The sequence below is a fragment of the Talaromyces marneffei genome, chromosome 5, assembly GCF_009556855.1.
Source record: "Talaromyces marneffei chromosome 5, complete sequence".
In the NCBI taxonomy this organism is placed as follows: Eukaryota; Fungi; Ascomycota; class Eurotiomycetes; order Eurotiales; family Trichocomaceae; genus Talaromyces; species Talaromyces marneffei.
The window spans coordinates 941988-969644 of NC_072352.1; the positions used below are offsets into that span (position 1 = coordinate 941988).

At 46.0% G+C, this 27657-nt stretch overlaps 8 protein-coding genes across 8 annotated transcripts; 4 read left to right on the top strand and 4 right to left on the bottom strand.

Annotated features, from left to right (window-relative positions):
* Positions 1-4963: 4963 nt before the first annotated feature.
* On the top strand, positions 4964-6515 carry EYB26_006664 (uncharacterized protein; the record flags this gene model as incomplete). Its single annotated transcript, XM_054265940.1, has 2 exons — positions 4964-5102; positions 5182-6515. The coding sequence occupies 2 exons, from the start codon at positions 4964-4966 to the stop codon at positions 6513-6515; spliced, it is 1473 nt and encodes a 490-aa protein (XP_054121915.1).
* A 2129-nt stretch (positions 6516-8644) lies between these two features.
* On the top strand, positions 8645-10566 carry EYB26_006665 (uncharacterized protein; the record flags this gene model as incomplete). The annotated part of the gene is made up of 2 exons (XM_054265941.1): positions 8645-8728; positions 8818-10566. 2 exons carry the CDS (start codon positions 8645-8647, stop codon positions 10564-10566), a joined length of 1833 nt encoding a protein of 610 aa, XP_054121916.1.
* A 627-nt stretch (positions 10567-11193) lies between these two features.
* EYB26_006666 (uncharacterized protein) lies at positions 11194-13183 on the bottom strand (the record flags this gene model as incomplete). Its single annotated transcript, XM_054265942.1, has 5 exons — positions 11194-12109; positions 12166-12600; positions 12660-12902; positions 12965-13071; positions 13130-13183. The coding sequence occupies 5 exons, from the start codon at positions 13181-13183 to the stop codon at positions 11194-11196; spliced, it is 1755 nt and encodes a 584-aa protein (XP_054121917.1).
* Positions 13184-13667: 484 nt separating this feature from the next.
* On the bottom strand, positions 13668-15323 carry EYB26_006667 (uncharacterized protein; the record flags this gene model as incomplete). The annotated part of the gene is made up of 2 exons (XM_054265943.1): positions 13668-14828; positions 14898-15323. The coding sequence occupies 2 exons, from the start codon at positions 15321-15323 to the stop codon at positions 13668-13670; spliced, it is 1587 nt and encodes a 528-aa protein (XP_054121918.1).
* A 554-nt stretch (positions 15324-15877) lies between these two features.
* EYB26_006668 (uncharacterized protein) lies at positions 15878-17329 on the bottom strand (the record flags this gene model as incomplete). Its single annotated transcript, XM_054265944.1, has 1 exon — positions 15878-17329. The coding sequence occupies one exon, from the start codon at positions 17327-17329 to the stop codon at positions 15878-15880; it is 1452 nt and encodes a 483-aa protein (XP_054121919.1).
* Positions 17330-18959: 1630 nt separating this feature from the next.
* EYB26_006669 (uncharacterized protein) lies at positions 18960-22586 on the top strand (the record flags this gene model as incomplete). The annotated part of the gene is made up of 4 exons (XM_054265945.1): positions 18960-19059; positions 19114-19383; positions 19555-20636; positions 20688-22586. 4 exons carry the CDS (start codon positions 18960-18962, stop codon positions 22584-22586), a joined length of 3351 nt encoding a protein of 1116 aa, XP_054121920.1.
* A 1238-nt stretch (positions 22587-23824) lies between these two features.
* On the top strand, positions 23825-25054 carry EYB26_006670 (uncharacterized protein; the record flags this gene model as incomplete). The annotated part of the gene is made up of 1 exon (XM_054265946.1): positions 23825-25054. The coding sequence occupies one exon, from the start codon at positions 23825-23827 to the stop codon at positions 25052-25054; it is 1230 nt and encodes a 409-aa protein (XP_054121921.1).
* Positions 25055-25272: 218 nt separating this feature from the next.
* EYB26_006671 (uncharacterized protein) lies at positions 25273-27374 on the bottom strand (the record flags this gene model as incomplete). The annotated part of the gene is made up of 4 exons (XM_054265947.1): positions 25273-26114; positions 26169-26296; positions 26360-27082; positions 27151-27374. The coding sequence occupies 4 exons, from the start codon at positions 27372-27374 to the stop codon at positions 25273-25275; spliced, it is 1917 nt and encodes a 638-aa protein (XP_054121922.1).
* Between the last annotated feature and the right edge of the window lie 283 nt (positions 27375-27657).

The following is a 27657-nucleotide window of genomic DNA, read 5'->3' on the forward strand; positions in this document are numbered from 1 at the left end:
GTATGTGCTAACTCGATTTTATCTACGTCTCGTCCAATAAAACAGTCCAAAAGCTCAAGCTGGCTGCTTGGATGAGCCCCATAGTGAAGCTCCCGCTAGCCGTTCCTGGACAGCCTGAAGATGCTACGGAGTATACGTACTCTGTAGATAAACCGACACTAACTAGTTAGCTAAGCTCAATCCGTATATGTTTATATACACAAGCTTTTTAGAGCTTATTGAATTACTTAAGTTACTACAGAGTAACTAGTTAGTTAACTAGTTAACTAGTTAGTTAGTTAGTTAACCTAACTAACTAGTTAGCTAACTATAGTTATCTGAATCTTATGCTTTATTATACGGGATGGGATGTTAGTAAACACGAGATCGCCTACGCAGTATATAACTAACTATATAATTTTGTTCGAACTCATCAAAAATTTCAATGTCAATACTACAATCCCATCTGATTCGCATCTTACCACATCCCCCATACACGAGCGTTGACAATCTCTATTGTTCTCCTCCGGCTATTTTCTAAAGGAATCTTATAGCTGGTACAGAATCCGCGTATAAATATTATGGATGTATGACTTTTTCTATTTGAATTTGACGCCGAGATCCCTTGTACAAGGCTACCTAGGTATGCTATAAGCCCATGTTGGAAGAGTATATAATAATATTCTTAGTAACGCCGTTATGTATAGATTATTGTCTGAGTATGGACCTGAATTTGCCGTGTAAATTCCATTTGCAAGAACTAACGTACAAAACCTATGGGCAACCATCTTTTGTATATGTTGATCTATGTACTGAGTTCCCTAACCCCCGAAATCCCTACAATATAAGGTATATTTGTCTGTATCACAATTCATTGATATATTTAATCTCATATCTTAATAATGGCCTATGCTAGTGATTAATATATAGATCCCAATATATGATTCCTTAATATATACACCAATATACGCCTGATATACGGAGGAATGTATGGATCTGTATTATATACCGCTGCTTATTAATCTATGCTGGACACTAGTTAACTACATAAGTTATATTATGCGAATCTATGCCTCTGATTCTATATAAGGAACTATGTTCCAGGTAGTCCTTAGGTATCTTGATATTGGACCAAACCTTATATCTACCGGCGGTAAACCCCTCCAAAAACTTCATACCCGCGAGCAAGGACTTCCTCGATTCTTACTCTTTGCCCTAGAGAAATATTGAACTGACTAAAATCTTACAATCCAAAGGCTTCGAGATACGGGATATCGAGCAAATCTCTATTTCGGATTCTAGAGCGCCTAATTCGTACATCCTGATTTCCCCAGCACCTCATTGTAAAGCGCGGGATTAGTATATGCTTAACTAAAAAGTGCCAAAGGACCCTATCTATTGTTGGTTCTGTAGCGTTTAATTCGCCTACCCCTGGAGAAGGTATCCAGGAAACAATTCCCAAGGTGACCCTCCCCGAGACCACGAGGTCCCCGTTGTTGATTCGTACGTTCTGGAGTCTCCAGCACCTGATTCTGGAGCGCTAGATTCCTACTACGTATATGCTTGATCCGAAGGCGCCAGTGCCACCACCCAAATCCAACGTCAAGATCCCCGTTTCTAAGGACGCAGGAACATGCGTGCGAATGTCCTTGCAGTCCTATTTCGCCTATGTCAGTACTACGGTTGACAGTACAACACACACCTCTAATAGTAACGATACAATGTTGCCAATATCGTTCGTTACGTTCAGGCACCACTTCCAGCGCCCCTGTTGAGCCAAAAAGCCGTCAAACTCGCGATACCGCTACTTCTCACCACTAAGCAGATGTATTAAGTAACTGTATGTCATGAAGCACGAACCGTAATCTTCTTCTCTGAGATCCTTTTATCCCATTTGTCGTTGTCGATATAAGCTTATCCCATATAAGCATATTCTTGTGTAACACACAGCTCTCTGCTTTAGATCTGTCAATCATGGAATCTACCGTAATTCTCACGGCATCGATTCGTGATACGAATCGTAGGCCCTCTGCCCGTTCTTTGAATATTCCTTTTGCTTGCACCAACTACATGTCCGTCGTTATCGTTTCGTGGTCTTTTGAGGGACCGCTAGTGCCGGAAGATCAATCTCATGATCTGGCGCTGTTGCATGTAAACGAACGACGGAACGCGATTACAGGTACCTACCACATTACGGAACAGAGTTAAATCGACAATTACTTTGCTAAATCATTTGTAGTATGATTATCCGGTCTATTGCCCTAATGACTTGAATCCAGAAGTACAAACTGACAGTTTCCTCATTTTGTTGATATATGTCTGTTTCCCGATATATATATATAACCGTGCAGGCAGAGTCCCGAGTGTGCTAAGTAGGTAACTAGTCGTTTTGCACATATTAACCCATCAATGGATACATGTATTAATGTAACAAACAGGACGTTTTCAGGTTCTAGAGCGTCCATTGCATTTTTAACACAGGACCCTAAGAATAGAGCTGTGCAACTCCATTCGTCTATCAGGTGAGATAGTCATATGATGGCGCCGAGAGGGGCCGGACATGAAGTCTATCTAGGGATATCTACCTAGGTATTTGATGACAAAAGATGTAAGTGCATGTATGACTTTTCGCCATGCTAACAAGAATAAATAAACATGTGCCACCGACTTTGGCTCAAGAGGAGCTGCCCTTTTGAGGGTTCTCGGCAGTCGCCCACTTAACTATCTGCATATTCTCGCCGTTGAAGTACAGGCAATGATAAGTTTCGTAGTCGAAGTTTGTAAATGTCGGTCGTGACTACAGTCTTGCCGATACATTGCCCACTCCGCGAATACTATCTATACAAAGTATGATTGGGAAGACTTGCCCTGGCTGTGGTGGTGCGGGAGAAGGATCTGGAAGCCTTCATCTCATTGGCTGGGTGGCCCATTTACGTAGTACGCATGTCCAAACAAACATCTCCATGGAAGACGGGGAAGAAGATGTGGGGAAGACAAATGTGCATGACACAAGGCCAGTCGGAGCACCATTCATTCATTGATTATGGAAGCTATTCGCGAATCGGCAACTAACTACTATGAGTATGGTCGACGCGGGGCATTCCTCATCTCACTGGTTTGCAGTCTCATAGCCAAGTCATTCGAATTCTACAATGCGGCTCTATCGAGCTACTAACTACTGTGTTTTTTTATGTGTCATGCAGTGGTGATTGGGAGTGCGGTAGTGAGATTTTCTCAAGAGAGGTTATGCTCGGTGTATGGAGACTTGGGGCTCTGATGGTGACGTTCGGTGTTCGGAAGTGTCGGAATGCAAGGCTGATACACGAAGTCTACTCCGTACAGAGAGCATAGGTGAACGGCGTGCAGCTGACACTCTGATGTTTCTTGACATCTGTGATTGAGATCGATTTCGATGGTTCAATGAATCAAAAAGTGCGTTTCCGGCAATATTACTTCCGATTCAAGCGCATTCGATCAACTCTATTGTGTGTCCAAGATCTTGTCTACCCGAGTTGTCTTTCGGAGCTCGGCTCTGCATCTTATACGGTACCCAGTCAGGCCTACCGTATTCAATGCAACTGTTTCTCCTCCCCAGCCACCTATCCGATCAATTGTGTGTGGCGTCGCCTGACACAAAGTGGCAATCACCTGCCCCAGAATAGAGTGTGATAGAACTCTGACTTCTGTTACCTCGGCATAGCTCTCTTAACATGCAGTATTGTTGTGTTTTTTCTCCAAACCAAAAATGCAGATGTCTTCTCAGTGGGACGTTAGTATCATGCTACTCCCACAACCAGGCCGCTATTGCCGCTGTCGGCTCTCCAATTGTCACCACTGTTAATATCATGATCATCACATACGCAGTGAGCCGTTTCCGGAGCGAGGCTGCCAGGGTTGGTGTTTTTTTTTTTTTTTTTTTTTTATCGCTTTTTGCGCGCCAGACTTAGGGTTTTATTGGCCCTTTCGGTATATGTACCTGGATAGGTATACCGATCCGATAATCCAGGCTTCCCGCAGATGCTGTAGAGAGTCGAGTTTTATGCGAGCAACGGCGTCATGTTCGCATTCATTGTAGTTGCGAGTGTAATCCCGACGATGGCTGTAGAATGGCAGGGGGGGCAAAATATCGAGACGAAGAAATCGAAAAGGTTTCATCGAACCAGATGATAGATGTAGAGCATGCGCCTTCATCAATTATCACATGTCACGACTGGTAAGCTTTTATCTTTGAAGAATGACCTCAATCTTAATATAAGTAAATGGGCTGCATGAAGTTTAACACAATATAAGCAATCAAAACACGTATATACAGTGGAGACTGCGAGGTAAATAGTTTATACTGACCTGCATAATATTTTTCCGTCCCTGTTTCTAGGGCTTTGCCGTCAAATCAGATAGGCCTTTACAAAGTAGAGCTAACCCAGCGGTTCCATTCGAGAGTGGACACAGGAATAGCTTCCTATTCTATACATTCTCCCGTATGAGCGGGGGAGTCTAACCCAGTAGAGATATAGTTTAATTTATTAGGCTTGGATTGGTTTATATTCACTGGTCTGTTATTATGGATTCGTTGCGCTTGTTGCGATTTGCCGCAAATTGTGTTTCAGGTGGGCCTGAGTCAAGACATTCTTGGTGCTGAAGATCATCTGCCTCGGGTCGGCGTGGTGTTGCTGGCCCCCATGATTGGTTTCAATATAACCCGCCGGGGTTTGCACTTTTGCCCGATTTAATGTGCTTACTCTGTAGTATGCTGTAGTACGTACTACTCTCTGTACATAGCGTAGTACTAACTAACTTACGGAGCACAGAGCTATATCATCGGCGACACAGATTTCTTCATATATAAGCTCTGCTTCATACCGCCATGAAGGAGGTTTTGTTTTGTTTCTTGTTGCGTGCAATCGGTTGCTGATCACTCTGAGCTTACTCAAGAGGTTGGGCCATTCAAACCGTGTAACCGGCGACAAGATATATCAACTCCAAGATGAAGTCTACAACTACCCTCACCGCAGCCGCAGTGCTGTTGGCCGCGCGTAGCGTGTCTGCCGACGTCAACTACCCTCCTCTTCCAGCGGACCTGACGACCCCGTTTCAACAGCGCTTGGCGGTTTATGGACCTGGAGGTAAGAGGATCTTTTTTCCCGAACCCGCATTGCGACAAGTAGAATTGTGCTTGAGCTGTAAATTAACCTTTGTGCGCAGCCGTTTCTGTCGGATGGAACACATACGCCTCCCAGAACTCAGCTTGCGTCCAATACGGAACATCCAAGACCAATCTCAACTTGAAATCTTGCTCAACCTCTAGCTCCACAACGTACGCGAGCTCGCGCACGTATTCCAGTGTCGTAGTCTTGTCCAACTTGGCCCCAGCAACCACTTACTACTACAAGATTGTTTCTACAAATTCTACCGTCGGGCACTTTCTCAGCCCCCGCAAGCCAGGTGACCACACCCCGTTCAACCTCGACGTAGTTGTTGACCTGGGTGTCTATGGTGATGATGGATACACCGCCAAAAGAGACGACATCCCCGTCGTTCAGCCCGCGTTGAACCATACCACCATCGGCCGCCTCGCCACTACAGTGGATGACTATGAAATCATCTTGCACCCCGGTGATTTCGCCTATGCCGATGACTGGTTCGAGAAGCCTCACAATCTCCTCCATGGCAAGGACGCATACCAAGCTATTCTCGAGCAGTTCTACGACCAACTTGCCCCTATCGCCGGAAGGAAGCTTTACATGGCCAGCCCTGGTAACCACGAAGCTGACTGTACCGAGATTCCTTATACCTCTGGATTGTGCCCCGAAGGTCAAAAGAACTTTACCGATTTCATGCACCGATTCGGATCGACCATGCCTAGCGCATTTACCTCTAGCTCTCAAAACCCCTCCTTGCAAGGACTCGCTGCCAAGGCCAAGAGCCTCTCCAACCCACCTTTCTGGTACTCCTTCGAGTACGGCATGGCTCACATCGTCATGTTCAACACCGAAACCGATTTCCCCAACGCCCCTGACGGCCAGGGAGGTTCTGCTGGACTCGGCAGTGGCCCCTTCGGCGGCCCCAGCCAGCAACTCGAATTTTTGAAAGCTGATCTCGCCAGTGTCGACCGCGCCGTAACACCCTGGGTCATTGTCAATGGCCACCGTCCCTGGTACACCACCGGCGGCAGCTCAGCAGGATGCGCACCTTGCCAAGCCGCCTTCGAGGACATTTTCTATAACAATGGCGTTGACCTCGCCATTTTCGGTCATGTCCACAATTCCCAACGGTTTATGCCCGTGTACAACGGTACCGCAGACCCCAATGGAATGGTTGACCCCCAGGCACCAATGTACATTATTGCCGGTGGTGCCGGAAACATTGAAGGATTGACCGCTGTGGGCAGCGTGCCATCGTACAACGCCTTTGTGTATGCCGATGACTACAGCTACAGCACCCTCCGATTTTTGGACTCGAACAACTTGCAGGTGGATTTCATTCGCTCCTCGACCGGAGAGGTTTTGGATTCCAGTGTTTTGTTCAAGAGCCATTGATTGAGAAGTCATGTACTGCAAGAAGACAGGGGGTGTTGATGAAAATATATACTTTCGCTAATTTTACATAATTAATGTTTTGAACTCATTTCTACGCTCATTCTCCAGAACGTGGTGTACAGTCTATAACTATGTTTTTTATCGAATACAGTGTATAAAGGCATGAAATCTGTTTATATAGCGTAGAAATCCTAGCACGAAGATAATCTCATAAAGATGTTCACAAGCTGAAGCGTCATACGAACATAATGAGTCTAGTAGCACAGTGACCATGTCGGAAACCACATTAGGATCCTTTAAACGGCTGAGATCGGCCCGCTACATCGTCTCTTAACCACGGTAACTCCCCGAATGCACATTATGCATCACATGCATCGTCGAAGCCCTAGTCCGTCTACCCACAAACGCCGAAATCAAAACAATCATGGCATCTCTGAATCGACAGCAGCAAGGAACGCCCTAATACTCAGTAACTCAGCACCCCAATGCGCCTGCTCAGAGTCCACAGTCTTGTATCCACTGCTGATGTCTCCAGAATGATTCATGTAGCCGGTTACCTGCGACTCTCTCCTACCGACATAATACGGCGAGGTGGAGTAGGCATACTGGAACAGACAGTCGAAGAAGAGAATAACTTGAGTACCCATGTAAAGCTTCCTTCCAGCGATAGGGCCAAGTTGGTCGTAACTATCATTGAAGGAATGCCGATGTTGACATCTGCATAAGAGGTAGAGAGAGATAGCCTCGATGCAGTTATATGTCACTTCATGCATCTGCTCAGCCCCATCCTTTGATGAAAGACCATGTTATTCTGACCACGATTATCGTCAACAATAAGCATATTAGGCGGTACATATCATCATTAAATAGAACATAGGAGTTGATAAATTTACAGATTACCCTATTGGGATATTGCACACAAGGATATGATTGGCTCGCTCAGCTTTCCGCAAATAGATTATCTAGCGTTGTAGCTTATTCGGGGGGATTTCATTGCTACGCCTGATACAGCTAGGTAACTTTCTCCAAACGGCGGGCGAAAGACCATAGACATTCCGCGCATAGATTGGAGGTTCAGAGTCTGTCTCCGGAATTTCTTATTCTAGTACATGCACACGTGCTAGCTTAGATCAACCGACCAATTGGCCTGCATCGGAACATGAAATAAGCCACGGACCACGAATGCCTACGTAGTAAGGTACCATGCAGGGGCACAACTCCGCCGATATTTTTTATCGGCACTAGCTTTCGGCGGAGATACATAAGGTTCTTCAGCCTTGGAATGATTCCAACATCAAACTCAATCGACTCCCTATCCGACCTATCCATTCATAGAGCGTTATCGAAAGACGCTAGGCATATTGCTGACTAGGTATATTGTTTACCATCAGCTTAGTTTGCGTTTGTCAATCCGTTGATTGGATGCCAGGATATCGGCATGCTTGATAATTGGCGCATATCGTTACAAATAGTTATGTACCTTAAATTGCCTATTTCGGCGGAAATAAATATCCAACCGCTTCTTGTAAAATGTTTGGTGCGTCGTGTCGTGCTTGGTGTAGCACCCGTCAGGCAGTCCATACCATATCAGCCTTGAACTTTCCAATGCCAACTGACAAGCTCATATGGTCGACGCCATAACCCAATGACTCAAACAAACTGCATATATACTCAAATTAAGGTTCCACAAGTCAGACCACTTACAATCATATACTATGTACAACACTCTCCACCTGACAAATTCCCGCCAATCATCCCTGGGCAAATGATTTGCATTAAGGTTGCTATTCCAATTTATCATTTTGGATGAGATATACGCGCCGATGCCATCAGCCACGAGTTAATTTAATTCTAAGAGCAAGTTTTCTGAAGGGGTCGTATACACCCTAAAGCATAAGCTGAATGTACGTAGTGGTGGTATCTCGGATCGGAATCCTGGGTTTCCACCGAGATTGGGGAATGGGGTTTCGTGGTTACGGCTGAGGTTGATATATCGACACTTTGGTACATACTGGCTAACTACATACGCACCTAACTGTTATCTATATTTGATCCGCCAGTGTTCTGCGAAATAACAAAATAAAGCCCAGCTATCTTTCTACAAGCCCATTGCGAATCGTGTTAACCAGATGACCCCTCCAACTGGTAAACGACCTGCAGCATCAAGCACCAGGAGTAAGGCGTGTCAGGAATGTCGCTCCGCAAAAGTAAAGGTATGACTTAGATACATGCCCTCAGAAGCTTTTCGCAGTCAAAGTGACCGATGCAGAAAAATACAGGTAACTGACGAGTCATATGACAGTGCGGTGACCAACGACCCAAATGCTGTCGTTGCGTCAAAAACGGTTACAAATGCCAATACCCAGATCCTCTCGAAGTCAACTTTCGCAGCGAAAACGACAAGGCCGCCGCGCGCGCTGAATCGTTATGGCGCCAGAGGTCGACTGTTCTTACAGAAGGGCGGAATGACTCTCCGCGTTCCAAACCTAGTAGACGAAAAGCCTCGCCATCGCACACGACTATAAGTCGGGGCGGTTCCAGCAATGCTTCATCATCATCATCATCATCATCATCACCATCATCGATCAATGGATCTCCACGAACTCATCGTGAGATTGAAAATGATATTCGACAGGACGCTGTCACGAGATTCTTCCGAGATTTCGGGTGCACGTCGAAAATGAGGACGCCCTGGCTAGACTTTTTCCGCATGTTGCCTACATTCTATAAAAAGCCATCGGGCGACAATTCACCTATTGTGAATATTATTCTAGCTGTATCGTTAGCGTATCTGAGTCGCGATGGCTCATATCCGGGGTGCGAAATCATGGCTCGCACAGAATACTGCGAAGCCATTGTCAAAATCAACGCGCACCTGCAGCAGCAGCAAACCCAAGTCCCCATTAACGAGTTACTCGCTTCAATCTCGCTAATGGAATTTTTCGAATCGTTGATGCCGAGTGCAACTGATTCGGGCACCGGGAAGAAGTATTTCACGCATCTCCGTGGCGCAGTTGCCATGGTTCGAATGATTGAGATGCAGCCTATGGATAGATCGCATTTTGATCCGAGAGTGGTTAATACTATTTATTTCCAGACTATCATCACCTGTATACGAAATCGGATGCGTCCGCCATTGTCGATTCTAAGCTGGAATGTGCAGACTAATAGCGCACTGCCGCGGAACCCTGGAGCGCTCATATTGCATTTGATGTACCAGGCGGCCTGTTGGCAGGCAGATATGGACACCGCAATAGCCAACGCCAGCATTGACCCATGTCAAGCCGAAGCCCAAATCATCGAAACGCTTGCCACGCTACGCAACGCCGACATTCGTATCTTGCGATGGGAGTCTACCCTCCCACTGCATCTCGTGTTTAATATCAGAGACATCAACGACCAAGGCGATGAATACCCCCTGAGTCGTAACCACGTTCTTTTGAGTCTTCCAGGCGCACCCCGGAATATATACAGCTTCCAATCCTGCTGGACCACCAGTCCCCGAGTCCTCGCCTTCGTCGTCCGCGCTGTCCTGCACAGCAACATTGTCAAATGCTGTACCTGGATAATAAGCCAATTACAATCTCAATACCAATATGGTTCCCAACCCCAATCTCAAGCTTCGGCCGAAGACTGGCTATTCCAAAGCCACATCTCGCGCAACGTCATAATCGACATGATCGAGCAAATATCGTCTAGTGTAAATTCTTTGCTTATGGACCCCTTTATTACGCCCCAGCAGGTATCTGAGAAACAACGACGGGAGTGTGAAAACGAGAATGATATGGGCAAGAGCATGCGGTTGATGGGTCTACCGTGGCCATTGTCCGTAGCGACCACGGCGTTGGCGGATGAGTATGTCCTCGCTGGTGTGGGAGAGAAGCGGGCGAGGTGGTTAAGGGTTGTGTTGGATTATGTGCATGAGCATGTTGGTGTGTCTCCTTTACCTCCTAAATGGGTTGTGTTTGTTTGTGTGTTTGCTAATGGGTTTTGTGGTAGGGATTCGTCATCCGGCGTTGAGGGAACCTTCGCCGCAGATTGGGGTCATTAATAGGAATATATTGGCGAGTCATGATGAATTTGTGTTTCCTTTTCCTATTCATGGATCCGTAGATCTGTCCTCGCAGAATGGCTTTGGGAATTTGTGGTTGTGAGAGCAGTCTTTGTGTTAGTTATAGACCCAACACATCCGCGTCTTTTTCTTCTTTTTGGGTGGTTTCCTGCATGTTGAAGTTGTGTTTTCCCTTCAAGGCGTCTGTCGGGGTTTAGTTGAAATACAGATGATTTGGGAAAACAGCGGGGGACATACATATACGGACCAGAAACACTAATATATACCCTCCAAATCCTTAAGGATTCAATCCATGGATGTTAAAATCTCACACTTCGCCGTCCTAAATGTAGTCAATACCGCGTCAATACCCATGTGGGAGCATATCAAATGCACAACATCGGCGCGAATATCCGACATAGCCCCCTTGTGACTGGGCTCATATACGTCGCACCACCTTGCGAATGAGGAAGTTAGGTGCGAACAGAGAATCCCGGGTTTGGTTTTCCCGCCCTTTCTGGGGTTCGATGATGATTCTTGGGATCATATGCCTGGTATTGCGACTGTGAACGAATTTGCAATCTATTCTTGCGATCGCAAATTTCCTGCGAAATGGAACTTTTGTTGTCAGGTAGAACTCGTCGGCCCAGGGAGACTCAACAATGACTCATTCCAGTCAAAGTCCAGAAAGAAGTCTAGGTCAGCCATCTCCATGGTATAGTCGTTGGCTGGTTTAGTACCATTATCGACTACCATCTCATTCTCTTGATTCCTTTTCAGAACCACCTGATGAACAAGCATTGTGGTGCTCCGAGCAACATTAAACCCCATTCTCGCTTTGCCTGTAAGAAGTTCTCCGGTTTTTTCTTCAGGGGTCAAAGTCTCGCTATAAATACTCAAACGCTCAAGGAGGTAATTAGTTCGCGTAATAAAGTCGCTCTGGACGAGTTCGAATTTGCGCGTCAATTCCCATCCTTGTCGTATGGCGATTGTCAGTGCACTGTCGTCGGCGAGGTAATAATACTTGGAGCATTTCAATAGAATTAGAAAGGAGACAGCGGCTGCTAAGGTCTTGTATATTCGTGTAGGCAGTTTGATGAGCGGCTCTTGTATGGTAGATGCAGCTTGAATCATGCCAATGGAACACATGTATCCTTGCACGATCCATTGGGATCGTTTCTCGCTGCCTGTGGGGTCAATATCATCGCTGTTGTTATCTGCAGCTGAGATGGCAATGATGTAGAGTATCAATTTGCACGTGCAAAAGGATATGTAATCAACTCGAGTCCAGTATGGTGATAAATGCGTTTCTGCGACGCGGAGTTCGCTCTCAATGATTGGAACGACATAGTCTGCTTTTGGGATTAGACCCGTGGTTGAAGAGTCATAACTACCGAGCGTTGTAATGATTTTCAATATATGATGAGCAATGTGCAGTTGACAGTACAGCGTATCTGGAAGCCAGGTGGGTTTCGCAGTGAGCGCATCTAGCAGACCACGATCCAACCGGACGGTAGGAGGGATTCCAAGTTGACCATTTATACTTTGCTTATGGTTAGTTGTCGATCTTTTCGTAATGTTCAAGACTGATAAACCCACCTAACGTTACTAACAAAACAAAAAATCCAAGCTATCCGACTAGGGACATTCACGGCATCATGGACGGCCGAAACTCGATCAAATTCCGCTGAGAAAGCCGGTCGATGCAAGCCCATGCGAACGCAGATCTGCGTCGCCATATTGACAAACGAAAGAGATGCATCCATTGGCAACTTCTCGAAGGGAAGGTTCCAATAACCCAGCAGTAGAAGAGCTTGCATGGAAAGAAAGTTTGCATTTGTTGGACGGATGGAGTCATACGCCATGTTGGTGACTTCGTCGACTAGAGGCGAAAACAGGTGTATCAGGTCAGGTTTATCTCTTAATGCGGTGAGCATGACTGTCCAGAAGAGGAGTGGACATTCGTCGGACTGTGCAATGAATGAGGACGCTGGTGGTAAGATTGGGCAGATGGGGTGGTAGTATTGATAATATCTGACGACAAAGTCAATATGGATGAGTTCTCATTCAGTGCTGTATTTTTGACTGCTTACTCCGTGAGAAGTTCCTTGATCAGCGCTGACGATAATTGCACGCTACCAATTGACCTTGATGTCGGTACCACAAGATCATCTAGTAGCGCATTGACTTGGGATAGCGGAACTCCATCTGAAGACTCTGATAACTGTACAGCTGGAGTGTGGGATCCATTCGATGCGCTATCATTTGGTTGTTCTTTCAGGGTATGCATAGCCTCTTTAGCTTCTCGCAACTCTTGCTCGATCTGTTGCAGGCGTCTGGGCACGATGTTAGAAATCAAACAATGGATTTGATTTGATTCTTGAAATGTTGCACATACTGCCTTCTCTTTGTCCGCTTAAAAGTCGGATCTACAGCACAAAATTTGCCTGCCTTGGTGCATCTCGAACATCCCGCGGGAAATTTCGATGGCGCGTCGCATGCCAGCTGGTGCCGTTAGGCGCGTTGATACTATCTATCGGCTTGAGGCTATAGGTAGACTTACTTTCATCTGGCGGCAATGTATGCACGCCACAAAATTTGATTTTCGACCTCGCATCGTGAAGCGATGATTCGATAACAATCCGCTTGTGCGATGAAAGGCGGTTGAGTTGGAGACGTTGAAATAAAGATTTCTGCGACCAGAAGAATCGAATCGAGTTAGGTAGTTCCGCCCTCCTGCATACCACGTAGTACACTGTACCACGAGCCCCAATAGTCTGGCATCTTATAGATTTTATACCAAGTACTTTTATACTTTATTTCGTCGGTGGTAAGTATTTTCTATATAAAATAGATCTATCTTGTTAAATTTAGTTGTAGCTATACCTCGCAAGTATACCGCCTGTGTATATACCTAAACCATAGGAATCGGGACTACCTAGGTACGTGACAAAAACTTTGGAATCTTTTTAACAAGAAAATCACGGATCGAAGGCAATTTATAGACCCTGAATGAGCGAAGATCATTGATTATCAATATACATATTAGAATTAACTAGTTATCTAGTGGATATATCCCAAATCCCTACAATTATATTGACTCACCACCCGTCCAAAACCCTCAACCTCGTGCGCACCCCATCCTTCGGAGAAGTCCCAATACCATGCGTACTCAACTCAAACTTGCCATCCGGATCCTCAAGATCCATCTGAAACCTCCCTACAAGCGCAGCAACCAAAAAAGCCAATTCAGCCCTCGCAAACCCCGATCCAATGCAACTCCTAGGACCATGTAAGAAGGTAAGAAATCCGAGGTGGTTCTGGACACCACCGGAATTGGCTCGTCCTTCACCTAACCAGCGTTCCGGATCAAAGGTCGATGCTGTTAGTCCCCATAGTTCTGGGTCGTGGTTGATTATTCCCATTGGGATGATGAAGCCTGTGTTCTTGGGGATATGATACCCTGCAACTGTCGTGTCTCGAATGGATGCTCGAGCTGTGGCGGGGATGGAAGGGTAGAAACGGAGTACTTCGTTGCAAAAGGCGTGGAGATATGGGAGACTATCAAGTTCCTGCGCCGTGATGATAGATTCTGGATCGCTGATTGAAGGCAGACAATCGCGCACTTCCTTTCGCAGTCGGCTTTGTATGTCTTGATGCTTGCAAAGAGCGTATACCGCCCATTGAAGAGAATGACTGGTTGTGCCATGACCAGCTGCGAGGAATGTCATCATCTGATCCACGAGATTTTCATTGGTAAATGCCTCGCTTCTCAGCGCAACGGAGATGATGTCCACTCCAGTTTGTGACTCTGGTTTGTTCATTTTCTCACGCTTTTCTTGAATTAGTTGGCGGCAGAGTTGCCGAATATACTTCGATCCTTCGTTCAATTGTCGCACCCGCGCAGTCGGAATCTTCGTCATTAGCACCTCGTAATTCGAAGTGAGCAACGACAAAATGGCCCCGAGCAGAACTTCAACGCGAGAGGGAGGAGTTTGGGTTTTCTCATAATGCTGGACGAGAGCGTTTGTCGGGTCTCGCAAAAACCGAAAATCGTGGTCCATTCCGGCAAGACCGAGGATGTCGAGGGTCGTTCGGGTTGCCCAGGTTTTCATGACGATGACGTCCGATTTTGAAGATCCTTGGTGCGAGATTTCATGTTCAAGGACTTTGACGAGATCTCTCGACTTGGACCAGAAGATCGGGTAGAGATCTTTGATGTGGCGGAAGGAGAATGCTGGCATTAAACCTTTACGTTGGGCCTGGTGCAATCATGAATGTCAATCGAACAGATGGGTTGAAAGCTCCAAGGAAAAAAAAGACAAGCATACCTTATGTGTCTCGCCTTCAGATAAAAGCAGCCCATCACCACCAAACACATACAATTTCCGCCGGACGGGCTCGGGCTTCACAAACGCCGACGCTTTCGTTACAAGAATATCGTTCAACGCCTTTACACCAGTGACTAGAACTCTCTCGTTCATATCCTTGCGATAAAATCGAAGGAGACCATTATTCGGCACAGTCGCAGAGGCATAGCGCAGGGATGATACCACTTTCCGTGAGCTGGTAACCTCTTTCTCGTCGTCCTTTGATGGGGGTTTTGCTATCGCCAGCGGGATATGCTTGAGAGGAGTAAAGAATTTCGGGTAAAGATATTTCCTATAAATGAATCGCACGACCAAATATGCTAATATCGCTAGCATGGCCATGAATGGCTGAAGAGGACTAATGGGGGCCGAAAGAGGCCGCCACATATTGCCTAGATTGGCCGTCAAACCCATCATATTAAGTACGAAATTAGTACTTCAGATGTCGCATTGATATTGTTCAAAGTATCATGGCCCATATCGACTCAATAGTACTGGCCTTAAATATAGACGTCTACATGTGCACCTTGCTTCAGAAAGGAAACCGACTTCGGTATCTAGGCCGATCTTAAACCGAGCCAAACACTTAATGACTTCATTCTAACCATAAAGAATTTGTTTTGCTCAATAATGGGATCCATGTGATATAGACTATATCGGAAAGTGATCAACATCGGTTCTTTGTCATTTGCATGCATTTTGCGCCAGTGGGAATCCGATTTCGCGTCCACTGGTTCATCCAGTCTGATAAGTATGGCGATACCCCCCTTAAGGAGTTTATATAACACCGGACCAACAAATGCATTGTTCGATGCCCAACCTGGAATAATTAACGTACAATTTATCCATTCACATCGTAAGGGCTAAAGTGTGGTAAACGCTGTATTGTTGTATGTACATGATAAACACCCAAACAGCCATCAATTATGAGAAATCACCATTCAGTCCTTCCACGTAATAGTTTTGGTCTGAACCCACTCCTCCAGGCCTTCAACGCCATTAAACCGACCATATCCACTACTCTTAAACCCACCATGCGGCAAACCGCTCTCATCATGTATACTCATGGCATTAATATGCACAGCTCCCGACTGGATCTGCTTCGCAATTCGGAATGCGCGTCTGAGATCTTCTGTGTATACAGAAGCAGCCAAACCGTACTCGGTGTCATTGGCAAGTTTGATGGCTTCTTCGTCATTTTCAACTGTAAAGAGAGATACTGTAGGTCCGAATGACTCGGTGTGGTAAATGTCCATTCCTTCCTTTACGCCTTCTAGCACTACAGGGCGCATGGCGGTGTTGAGTTTGGCGTTATGGTTGGGATCACCGTGTACGACCTTTGCGCCCTTTGAAATGGCATCGGCGAGGAGTTTCTTGTTCTTGGTAACGGGCAGTCCGTTTACCAATGTCAATCCATCAGGGGTACCAAAGATTTGATCGATTGTTTGCTTGAAGATTTCTTTGAATTGATCTGCAACAGCTGAGTGGACAATCACACGTTCTGTGCACATGCAGACCTGACCGGAATTCAGGAAAGATCCAAGAGTTGCACCTAGAGCAGCGTCTTGGAGATTGGCGTCCTCGCATACGATGGTAGGGGCCTTGCCGCCAAGTTCCATGAGAGTTGGCTTGAGGAGTTTCGCTGCTTGACTAGCGATAATTCCACCGACGAGTGCGCTACCAGTAAAGTTGATCTTGCGGACACTAGGCGACGCGATGAGTGCTGATGTGACTTCGGCGGCGTCTTGCGGGCAATGAATGATGGTATTGAGACATCCCTTCGGAAGCCCGGCTTCGTGGAAAATGGAAGCAATCTTGTAGTAAACACCGGGGCTGAATTCAGAACCCTTGAATATAACCGTGTTGCCCATCGCCAGAGGACCAAGACATGACCTAACACCGAGGATATAAGGCGCATTCCATGGAGCGATCGAGAGGACAACACCGAAGGGTTCGCGAAGGACCATGGCGGACCTGCCTTCATCGCCGACTGTCGGGACAGTTCCACGGATAGTAGAAATCAATCCTGCAACGGCCTTACATGCTTGCACCGCTAGATTGTGCTCAAAGTCGAACATGGAATCGACTTCTCCGGTCTCATTGTGGACAACTGTGCGCAATATCTCCTTATCCCGTAGTAAGAGGTCTGCAACCCGGAGGATAATGTCTCTTCGATCGTTGGGCTTTGTTTGTGACCATGACTCGAAAGCGGCTTGTGCGGATTCGACTGCTCTTTTGGCATCTTCGACGGAGGCAGAGGAGCATTTGTAGACGGGTTGGCCGGTGAGTGGCGAGACTACATCGTACGTCACCTCGGTAGTGATTTCCTTGCCATCTAACAAGAGAGGGATGACCGGTCCCAGAGGGTTACTGGGATTATTTATCGAGCCCATGATGAGATATCAAGGGGTGTGTCGCGCGTACTCGGCACTTAATCAGGAATGTGAAGTTGCTATGAATGGAAAACAAGCTGGCGACTGGGATTAAACAAAAACGCTGCAGAAAATTTGGAGATTGCGGGGCATTTACCATTTATCAATCTCCTCCGCACAATAATGATTCAATTCATATTCAACGTTTAATAAGGGCGCACGCACCCTCTCTTGTCTCCATTTGACCCTCTTTGGTCCCTCTATCATCCATATGAAACGGGTATTACCCGCCTTCGGCTACAAAATTCGGCACCCGGGTTTGAATTCCACCATTCTACTACATACTCTACGTTGGAGGTATTTAATAGAGGCGATTATTAATCATATTACAGAGTATGGACGTCTGCAAGATCCTGACTGGCTACAGGGCTATTGCTTACTCCAACTGTATCAAGGCTAGGCGGACCTGGTTCTTCATGAGCGAAAATTTGCCAAGTTGCCAAGTTGCCAAGCCGACCCGGGAATATTGAATTTATATACGGTGCTACATACATATTCAACGGAGAATGACGACGTGCCTGATTCTACAGTCTAGGGAATAGGGCCCTGTTCATGACTAGAAGATCTGTGGAGTAAACGTGGAGTCGACGAGCACTCTAGGAAGAATCCGGAGTACGTAGATAACTATCGACTTTCTTTTGCAGGGGAAATCTATCGGGGAGAACAAGGTTTCAGGTGTCCAATCGTAAAATGGGTTTCGCCATCTGACCTGCCGAGATTAGGAGCCGTTTCGGGTGTGGTAGTTCTGATCCCACATCCGCAGATATTGTCCATTGTCGAGTGGTGTATGTTAACTACCCCAGCAGTATTGGTCACGAAGGGGTCGTTTCACTCATTAGATCAACTTGTTTCTAATATCTGTTTCAAGTGGTTCCGATGGAGCGAGCGTCGGTCACAAAGTTCCTCTCAGCTATGCCTTTTCTAACGGCTGTAAACAACGCAAAGCCGGGCGAGCGCCATACTGTGAGTCTATGATGCCCCTCAACTTTGGCAGGTTGACGGGGAACGATCTTTTTGTGCAGTGATTTTATTCGCTTCCTGAACTCTCTACTGCCTTCCTTCTCGTGTGGATATCGTTGGTTAAATCAGCCAAACGAGGCTTATAGACAAGCCATAACATATTGGACATTTGCGTCCAGGGATGAATCTGAAGCTATTGTTCCGGAGACCGTAACACCTCCCATGGTGAAGTTGGGACTCGAGACAAAGGCAACGGTCCATGCACGGCATGCTAATTGTAACAAAGTGAAGCATTCTGAGACCTATCTTTATCCGCGGATTTGTTGTACGAACCTGGACGGAAGAATCTGTGCCGCTATAAGTATGGCACGTCTACCCTGTTAGATCATCCAGTTTGATGGTCAGAAACGATACAAGATACTACTTATATGACATCACATGAAACACCAATACAGCACTGAAAAACAGTGCAGTTGACAAGCGGCTGACTTTCGACCGCTAATCAGGTGTAGATGAGTTGACCAATCACTCCAGTACTGGCCTTACCCCGCCGACTCCGCTTCCACATTCCAAACATCGTTGTGCTATTATCACCACAATCATTGTCGTTTATTATTATTGTTCTGTGATCATGGCAATGGAGTCTTCGGTATCATTTCATAGCCAGAATTCTGGAATGCAGATAGGGATTAATTACGGCACAACCAATACTTACTTCGGTCCTCAAGCAGGTAGATAAGATTATGCAACCTGTTTCAATTTGGGGATCTTATTGACGAGTACAGACCCCCTAGACAAGCTACCAATTGCGTATGGGGCCGAGTTCGACTCGTACGCGGATCAGCATGAAGATTTTTGTCTTCCAGGCACCAGGACCGAGCTTCTATCCCAAATCCTAGCCTGGGCCGAGTCACCGGACGGGAAATGTATATTCTGGTTGAATGGAATGGCAGGGACAGGGAAGTCTACTATTGCCCGAACGGTTGCGAGATGCTTTGAAGAAAAAGAGCGGCTTGGCGCCACTTTCTTCTTCAAACGGGGCGAAGCCGATCGGAGTAATGCAAGATATCTGATATCTAGTATCACGAAGCAGTTAGCCACCAAACATCAGCAACTGGAGCCTGATATTGTGAAAGCTATTAAAAATCATCCAAATCTCTTATCTAAATCTCTTAGCGAACAATTCGACAAGCTACTTCTCTAACCTTTACTCACATTCAATCCAGATCAACCAGCAACGGTGGTGGTTATTATTGACGCACTAGATGAATGTGATCAGGAAAATGATATCCAGATTATACTTCGACTTTTATTTAACTTGCAGAAAGTGACGTCTTTCTGTCTACGCATATTTCTGACCAGCAGACCGGAACTGCCAATCCGTCTTGGCTTCAGGCAGAGTAATAACCATCAAGACTTGGTCCTCCACAAGCTTCCCAAACCAGTTATTGAACATGACATTCGCCTATTCCTAGAACACAAACTGTCAAAAATACGGGACGACCATTTACTTCCCCTGGAGTGGCCTGAAAATGAGAACACGGAAAAGTTGGTAAAGATGGCTGTCCCCTTGTTTATTTTTGCAGCCACCATCTGTCGGTTTATTGGGGATATAGACTGGCTCCCCGAGGAACGTCTTGCAGCTGTTCTCCAAGATGAAGCAGCAACATCAACATCAGATATTGAAAGAACGTACCTACCGGTATTAAATCAACTCATTAAATCAAAGAATGAGCGTGATTCCGAGCAACTCATAAAAGAGTTTCAGAACATAATTGGAGTTATTATTCTTCTCGCTACTCCTCTTTCCGTTGTTGTCCTTTCACAGCTGACTGGAATACCCCAACGTAATATCAGCAATCGATTGAATAGATTCCACTCAGTCCTAAATATACCAGAGGAGCCTCACCAACCAGTCCGAATCCTGCATTTGTCATTCCGAGACTTCCTCATTAACACAACAAGTATCTTCTATGTGGATGAAAAAGAAACGCACCAGAAGATATTCCTGCATTGCCTCCGTGTTATGAACGCTGCCTTGAAGCAAAATATCTGTGGTCTATCAAGCTACGGGACACAAAGAACAGATATATCTGATAATCAAGTGAACAAACATATCTCAACAGACTTGCAATATTCCTGTCGGTATTGGATATATCATTTTGAACATAGCCATGGTCATATCACTAATCCTGTAGCTTTTAATTTTATGAAAAAGCACTTCCTTCACTGGTTGGAGGTACTGAGTCTAATGGGTATTATATCACAGGCGGTGGCAATGATGGATATACTTCAGTCAGGCGCTAAGGTAAGTTTTTATGCATTTGCACTCAAGTAATGACTAAAATCAAGTATACAGGATCCTAAATATTCCGACTTTCTCTATGACGCAAAACGATTTATTCTGAAGAACACCTACATAGCAAGTCTTGCTCCACTCCAACTATATTCTTCTGGGCTAGTATTTTCACCAATGCAAAGTACGATAAGAAAGATGTTTTTTGATAGCAGTCCCAAACAAATAAGCATACTACCACAAGTGGAGGATTATTGGAGCCCAGGACTACAAACCCTCGAGGGCCATTCAGCTTCGGTTATGTCGGTGGCCTTCTCTTCCGATGGCCAAACAGTGGTGTCAGGCTCTGTAGACCGCACTATCAAGCTCTGGGATACCAAGACCGGTTCTGAATTGCAGACGCTCAAAGGCCATTCGGCTTCAGTTACATCAGTGGCCTTCTCGTCTGATGGCCAAACGGTGGCGTCAGGCTCTTGGGACAGTACTATCAAGCTCTGGGATACCAAGGCTGGCTCTGAACTGCAGATACTCAAGGGCCATTCAGCTTGGGTTTCATCGGTAGCCTTCTCGTCTAATGGCCAAACAGTGGCGTCAGGCTCTAACGATGGTACTATCAAGCTCTGGGATACCAGGACCGGTTCTAAACTGCAGACGCTCAAGGCCCATTCAGCTTTGGTTACGTCGGTGGCCTTCTCTTCCGATGGCCAAGCAGTGGCGTCAGGCTCTTGGGACCGCACTATCAAGTTCTGGGATACCAAGACCGGTTCTGAATTGCAGACGCTCAAGGCCCATTCAGCTTTGGTTACGTCGGTGGCCTTCTCTTCCGATGGCCAAGCAGTGGCGTCAGGCTCTTGGGACCGCACTATCAAGTTCTGGGATACCAAGACCGGTTCTGAATTGCAGACGCTCAAAGGCCATTCGGCTTCAGTTACATCGGTGGCCTGCTCGTCCGATGGCCAAATAGTAGCGTCAGGCTCTCAGGACTGTACTATCAAGCTCTGGGATACCAAGACTGGCTCTGAACTGCAGACACTCAAAGGCCATTTAGCTTCACTTACATCAGTGGCCTTCTCTTCCGATGGCCAAACAGTGACGTCAGGCTCTGTGGACTGCACTATCAAGCTCTGGGATACCAAGACCGGTTCTGAACTGCAGACACTCAAAGGCCATTCAGATCCAGTTACATCGGTGGCCTTCTCGTCTGATGGCCAAACGGTGGCGTCAGGCTCTAACGACTGCACTATCAAGCTCTGGGATACCAAGACTGGCTCTGAACTGCAGATACTCAACGGCCATTCAGATTCAGTTTCATCGGTAACCTTCTCGTCTGATGGCCAAACGGTGGCGTCAGGCTCTTGGGATGGTACTATCAAGCTCTGGGATACTAGGACCAGTTCTGAACTGCAGACGCTCAAGGCCCATTCAGCTTGGGTTTCATCGGTAGCCTTCTCGTCTGATGGCCAAACAGTGGCGTCAGGCTCTAACGACGGTACTATCAAGCTCTGGGATACTAGGACCGGTTCTAAACTGCAGACGCTTAAGGCCCATTCAGATCCAGTTACATCGGTGGCCTTCTCGTCCGATGGTCAAACGGTAGTGTCAGGCTCTTGGGACCGCACTATCAAATTCTGGGACACCAAGACTGGTTCTGAACTGCAGATGCTCAAAGGCCATTCAGCTTCAGTTATATCAGTGGCCTTCTCGTCCGATGGCCAAATAGTGGCGTCAGGCTCTCGGGACCGCATCCAAACATTCTCGTCTGACAGACACGATCATGACTCAACTCCATATAATTCTAATCCTCAAGTATCTGTAGCCAATTCCTGGGTTTCCTTCGCAGGTGAAACTTTACTATGGCTTCCTCCCGAGCACCGTTTTAATTGCTCAGCTAGCAAGGATGCCACCCTTGCCCTAGGGTATATTGATGGGCGGGTTTCTATTATAGGCTTCCATACATCATAGATTAACTCTCATTCTTACTGTACTAATCTCTACTATTTTCTAATATCTTTTTCCAAAGGAGGATCTGGGATAGCTGGGTATTTTATATTGATTTCCTTCGCATTTTTCTACATCATTCAGAGGTGATGTGGTAAAGTTGCCACTTAGATCTCCTTTTAGCAAAAAGCTATCCCCTTAGTTCTATTATATTTCTTCAATTGTAAGGCCTGCGTTCCGCAAGTGTCCTTTTGCGCTTTGCTCCCTTGTACCTACTTTTTCAACATACTATTTAAGAAAGTTATTAAATCCTTGGTTAGGGTTATCCTCGTACGATTGCCAATGATGTCGGATAAAGGCGTTTAGCTCAGCAAAGAGCTCCTCGATTGGATTCAAATCTGGATAGTGTGGGGGTAAATATACAAGTTTGACACCAGTTATTGAACACATCGCTTCTATATTTTCAGGATGATGAAAAGAAGCGTTATCCATAACGATAACTGACTTTGGTTCTGACCATTTCCTATAATGATGAAGCAGCTCCTTAATAAAATCTTCAAAGAATGAGGCATCAATGGAGCCTCTAAAGATATAAGATATAAGAACTCTATCCTAAGTATAGGCTGAAACGATTTGATTTCGTTGATCGTGATAAAATTTGATTACTTAAGATGGCGCTATGCCAAGAGGAGACCAGCCTGTTATTCTGAAGCTTACTCACTTATTACATCCTGATTTAAGTTATTTATATATATTAAGTAATATGATCACATAGCTCACCATAACTCCTTCTATAGACAAAGCGATAGTTAGGTTATGTACCTCGAATGCATCCCATGCAATAGCTATAGGATTTCATCCAAAATCGGCCAATCATAATTAATTAATCGCATAGCTAGACCATATATTAGGCATAGCGGAGGTCGTTTGCTTACCATGCATGGACTAGTGTGGGAGTAGAATGGCCAATCACTGCTTGTCATTATGAGTAATTCTTTCTAAGTTGAGTCTCTACCAATGATACTCAGTACAATGGGTCACCTCTCTACATCGGGATGCGATAGCCTCAGATTTGAGAATATAATATGAGCCAAGTCTTCTTGGGGTTCCATGTCCTTGCTGTCTAGCAGAACACAAAACGCAATCCTGTGTACAGGCTTTCTATTAGCAGGCTGTTCGCCCATGCTCCATCTAGCAGACCCCCATTGATACCACCTGTACCCCTTAATTCTATGTCAGACACTCACCATCTGCTACGCGACATGAATCCGTCATCATATCCCGTTCCAGCAGGATTGTACACAATACCAGACGACTTGCTTGACCTACGACCAGATGAAGAAGTCGACCAAGACCTTCTCAGCCCTAAACCAGTCACAGACGAGAAAAACATATGGTTCTTCTGGCATGCTAGGTACAAGAATATGCATCCATATACACGACGAAACGTTCGTTCTTGGCACAGACGTCTTACAAAACGTGGCTGGGTAGTACGTGTACTAGACCGGGACCCTTCCTCGCCCCTCAATGTTGCCAATTTTCTGGATATCTCTAACCCGGGTATTTTCCCTGGTGCGTTTGTGGACGGTACGATAGGCGGAGATTATGCACCTCAACACACCTCCGATCTTGTACGGTGGCCGTTATTACTGAAATATGGCGGCGTATATGCAGATGTAGGGTTGATGCAAATCGGTGATTTGAATCGTCTCTGGGACGAAACAATTGGCAATCCAGAGTCACGGTTCGAGGTCCTTTCTTATAATTCCGGAGGTGTGGATGGTCGCGGTTTAATGAACTACTTTCTTGCATCTAATCGCAACAACCCGCTTTTTGCAAGATGTCATCGCCTTCTTCTTGAGTTATGGGCCGCGGATGGTGGGCAAATGAGCACGGAGGGAATGCACAGTAGTCCCTTGTTAAAAGAGGTACCGTTGATGGGTGGTAGTTTTACCATCCAGGAAGATGACAAGGTTCTCGGCCCGGATGTTGTCAGTCGCTTGCTGACGGATTATATCATTCAAGGACAAGTCTTGACTATGGTCATGGGACTTATCGACGATGAAGATGGGTGGGATGGACCCCAGTATGTCGCGGACCATGTTTACGGCATCGAATTCATGGAAGGTTCTCAATTGATCAACGAACTGACACAATGGGATGGCCAAAAGGCCTTTGATCTCATGTCGCTTGCACTTCCAAAACCAGGCGAGCCCGAAAGTTCGGAACAGAAAGAAGCACGAGAGATTGTGGAAGGCTGTCTACAGCGAAGCTTTGGCTTCAAACTAGCACATGGAATGATCTTGAGAGTATTCAAGGTTACGCTTAGTTCCTTGTGGAGGGATAATCCGGGCTCGGATAATGTGCCTGGGACATATGCGCATTGGTTTCGACATGCTACGACGTATTGGAATCAAGACCATATTCCGCCGACGTTGGAGTTCAAGGTTATACCAGCAATCAAGAAGGGTCCTCTATTAAGAGCATTATAGATAATTATCTTCACATGCACACGATGACATATTTTTTAGTTAGTACATATATACAACACTTCAGTATGCATCGTACACAAGTTTGGCATTATCGCATCTTATCATCTTATCATAGAAGATAAAGAGCGTTCAATCTCGTTATGTATACGTTTTGCTACCTGGAATTAATCATATCGAAACGGCAATATACACATCTGACGTTGTGATGTAAACGGCAACTAAGCAACGTCCGCCATCAGCCATCTCAACAACCTAGCCAATTCCCTAATCCCACCGCCCTCTTCGCTCCAGACCTCTAGCCTCTCAATAACAACTCTCACACTATCCGCCCACGCAGGGGGGACGACTACATACTCCGCCGAAGATATCCCATTGACTTTCCCCCTGAAAGCAGCAATCAAACATAGTGAATGATTAAATCTTACGCGACATGCTCCCCAGGATCCTGGATGTCGGAAAAATGGATTTTCGGTTTGAATGCGATATACTGATAGAGCTAATCCTTCACTGGCTTTTGTACCGTATAGGCGAGCTTGTTCGTGGCTGAGGGTTGTACCGCAGTGCAGACAAAGATAAAGATGAGCTCGGCAAAGAAGCTCGCGTACCTCGACGTAACGTTCACGGACGAGTTTGACAAGTTCGGGTTCATTAGATGGTGGCAGGGATTCAAGCGGTCGATTGAAGCGGAGTACTGGTGGGAGATATTCAAGCCACTGCTCAAGCTGGTAATCAAGTTTGGACAGTGTTTCGGCGAGAGTTGATGCGGTTGCAGAGTCTATGTCAGGGCTGAGAATTACGACAGCATTTCGAGTGCGATTGAGAAGTCTGCGGAGAGAAATTTCGGCGAGATAGTAGTAATGTGAGGGCGAGTCTTCGATGGATTGTTCGTGGTGATTGCTCCCTGTTGAGGATGAATGAGGTAGATTTGAAGAGGTCGAAAACGTTGGAAGGGAGAATGGGAAATCTGATTTGTGCAATGTGCATGAAGGTAGATCAGCCAATTCGTAGCGGACCTCGCATTCGGATTTGAGACATGTCCAGTACAATCGTTGCTCGAGGCCTGTTTTCCTTTAATATAGAGCTGGGGAAGAAGAAAGACAAATGAGTGACATACTTTGTTCCTGTTTAGATCTCTCCGTCCTCCCATCTCGGTGTTTCACGTTATAAGCCTCCCATAACATTGATGCGGTACGAAACATCTTCCAGCCCGGGATCGGCTCAATATTGTACTGATACCACATTCTATTACTGTCAGTCAGTCATAACCTTGACCCTTGAGTTCAACCAAAAAGACTATTTGCATACCCAAATAAACAAAAACACACAACCCCCAACAACGAGTCGTCCAAATACGCCGTCGACATCCGCTCTCTCGCCATCAAGAAATACCCCAGTGACTCTCTCATCCGATGTTTCGGAATTGAATTGATTACAAAATCCCTTTGCGGAAACCCTTCATACGATATATAAGCCATTTCCGTCCTCCGATCGTCATGCGGATAATTCCCCCATATAGCAGCTAGCGACAGTACCAGCAACACCAAGCACGACGACGGACTCCAGTCGAACCCTTTTTCCAAAATCTTGGTAAGATGCTCATCTAATTCATATGCGTCGACGATGGGATTTTTGGTCTGGATTTTAGTCATGTAGATATCCCTTAACTCCAATATGCGTCGTCGTTGAGAGCCGTCGTAGCCAATCGTGTTGGGAAGCATGATTTGTTGATGACGGGGGTCAACATTCTTCTCTTTTTCCGCATGGGCATATGCAGGAAATGTATTTACTGGTTTGTTTCTCGGGAAAATGGGCCAGCTGAGAATCATATCTGATCCAGTGATAGGTGTTTTTGGAGTGTCATTTCTAGAGATTGTCTCCAGATCGACGTCTTCAAGTGAGATCTGCCAGTCCCGTGCCACAGTAGTGAATGGAGTCCGTCCCCTATCTGTTCTCTGAGCTACTAATTCAACGAGAACCTTCTGCTGGCTCTCAACGGCTCCAAGTATACGTTGACCCCACGATTCAAATCTTTCTCAAACGTATCAGTACAAAATAACACTTTCTCGACATTGCCATTGGGGGAGGAGGTAACGTACATTGAAAAGGGATCCTTATCCGGATAAACACACGGCACTCCTTTCTTCAGACATTTTGCGCATACCGGCCTTGCCGAGTCACATCTTGTTTTGCTAATGCGACACTCGTCGCAGGCCGCTAGGACGCGAGTATGCTTGCGAGTGACTCCCTGGGACGAAGACTCTGATCGGCTGAGTTTGCGCTTTTTGCTGGTCGGTTCAAGGTTCAGATCAGTGTTGTCCATTTCTTTACTTGTTTTTATCCCCCGTTTGATAATAATCCCTGACAATTGGTGTGTGACCAGGGTGGATGAAGGTCTCGACGTTTTGGTCGGTGGGGGGAGGTTGGGAATAAATTAACTTCTGAGCTAGACCAGTAAGACCTGAATGTTTATGTGCATTGATGTTTCAAAGTGAACGTCTATTGCGCTTATTGGCGCAATCCAATCAAGGCCGACACTACGCACTTTATGTACAATTAAATACTTTGGAAGACGAATTGATTAGACTACGGCTGGAAGATAGTAG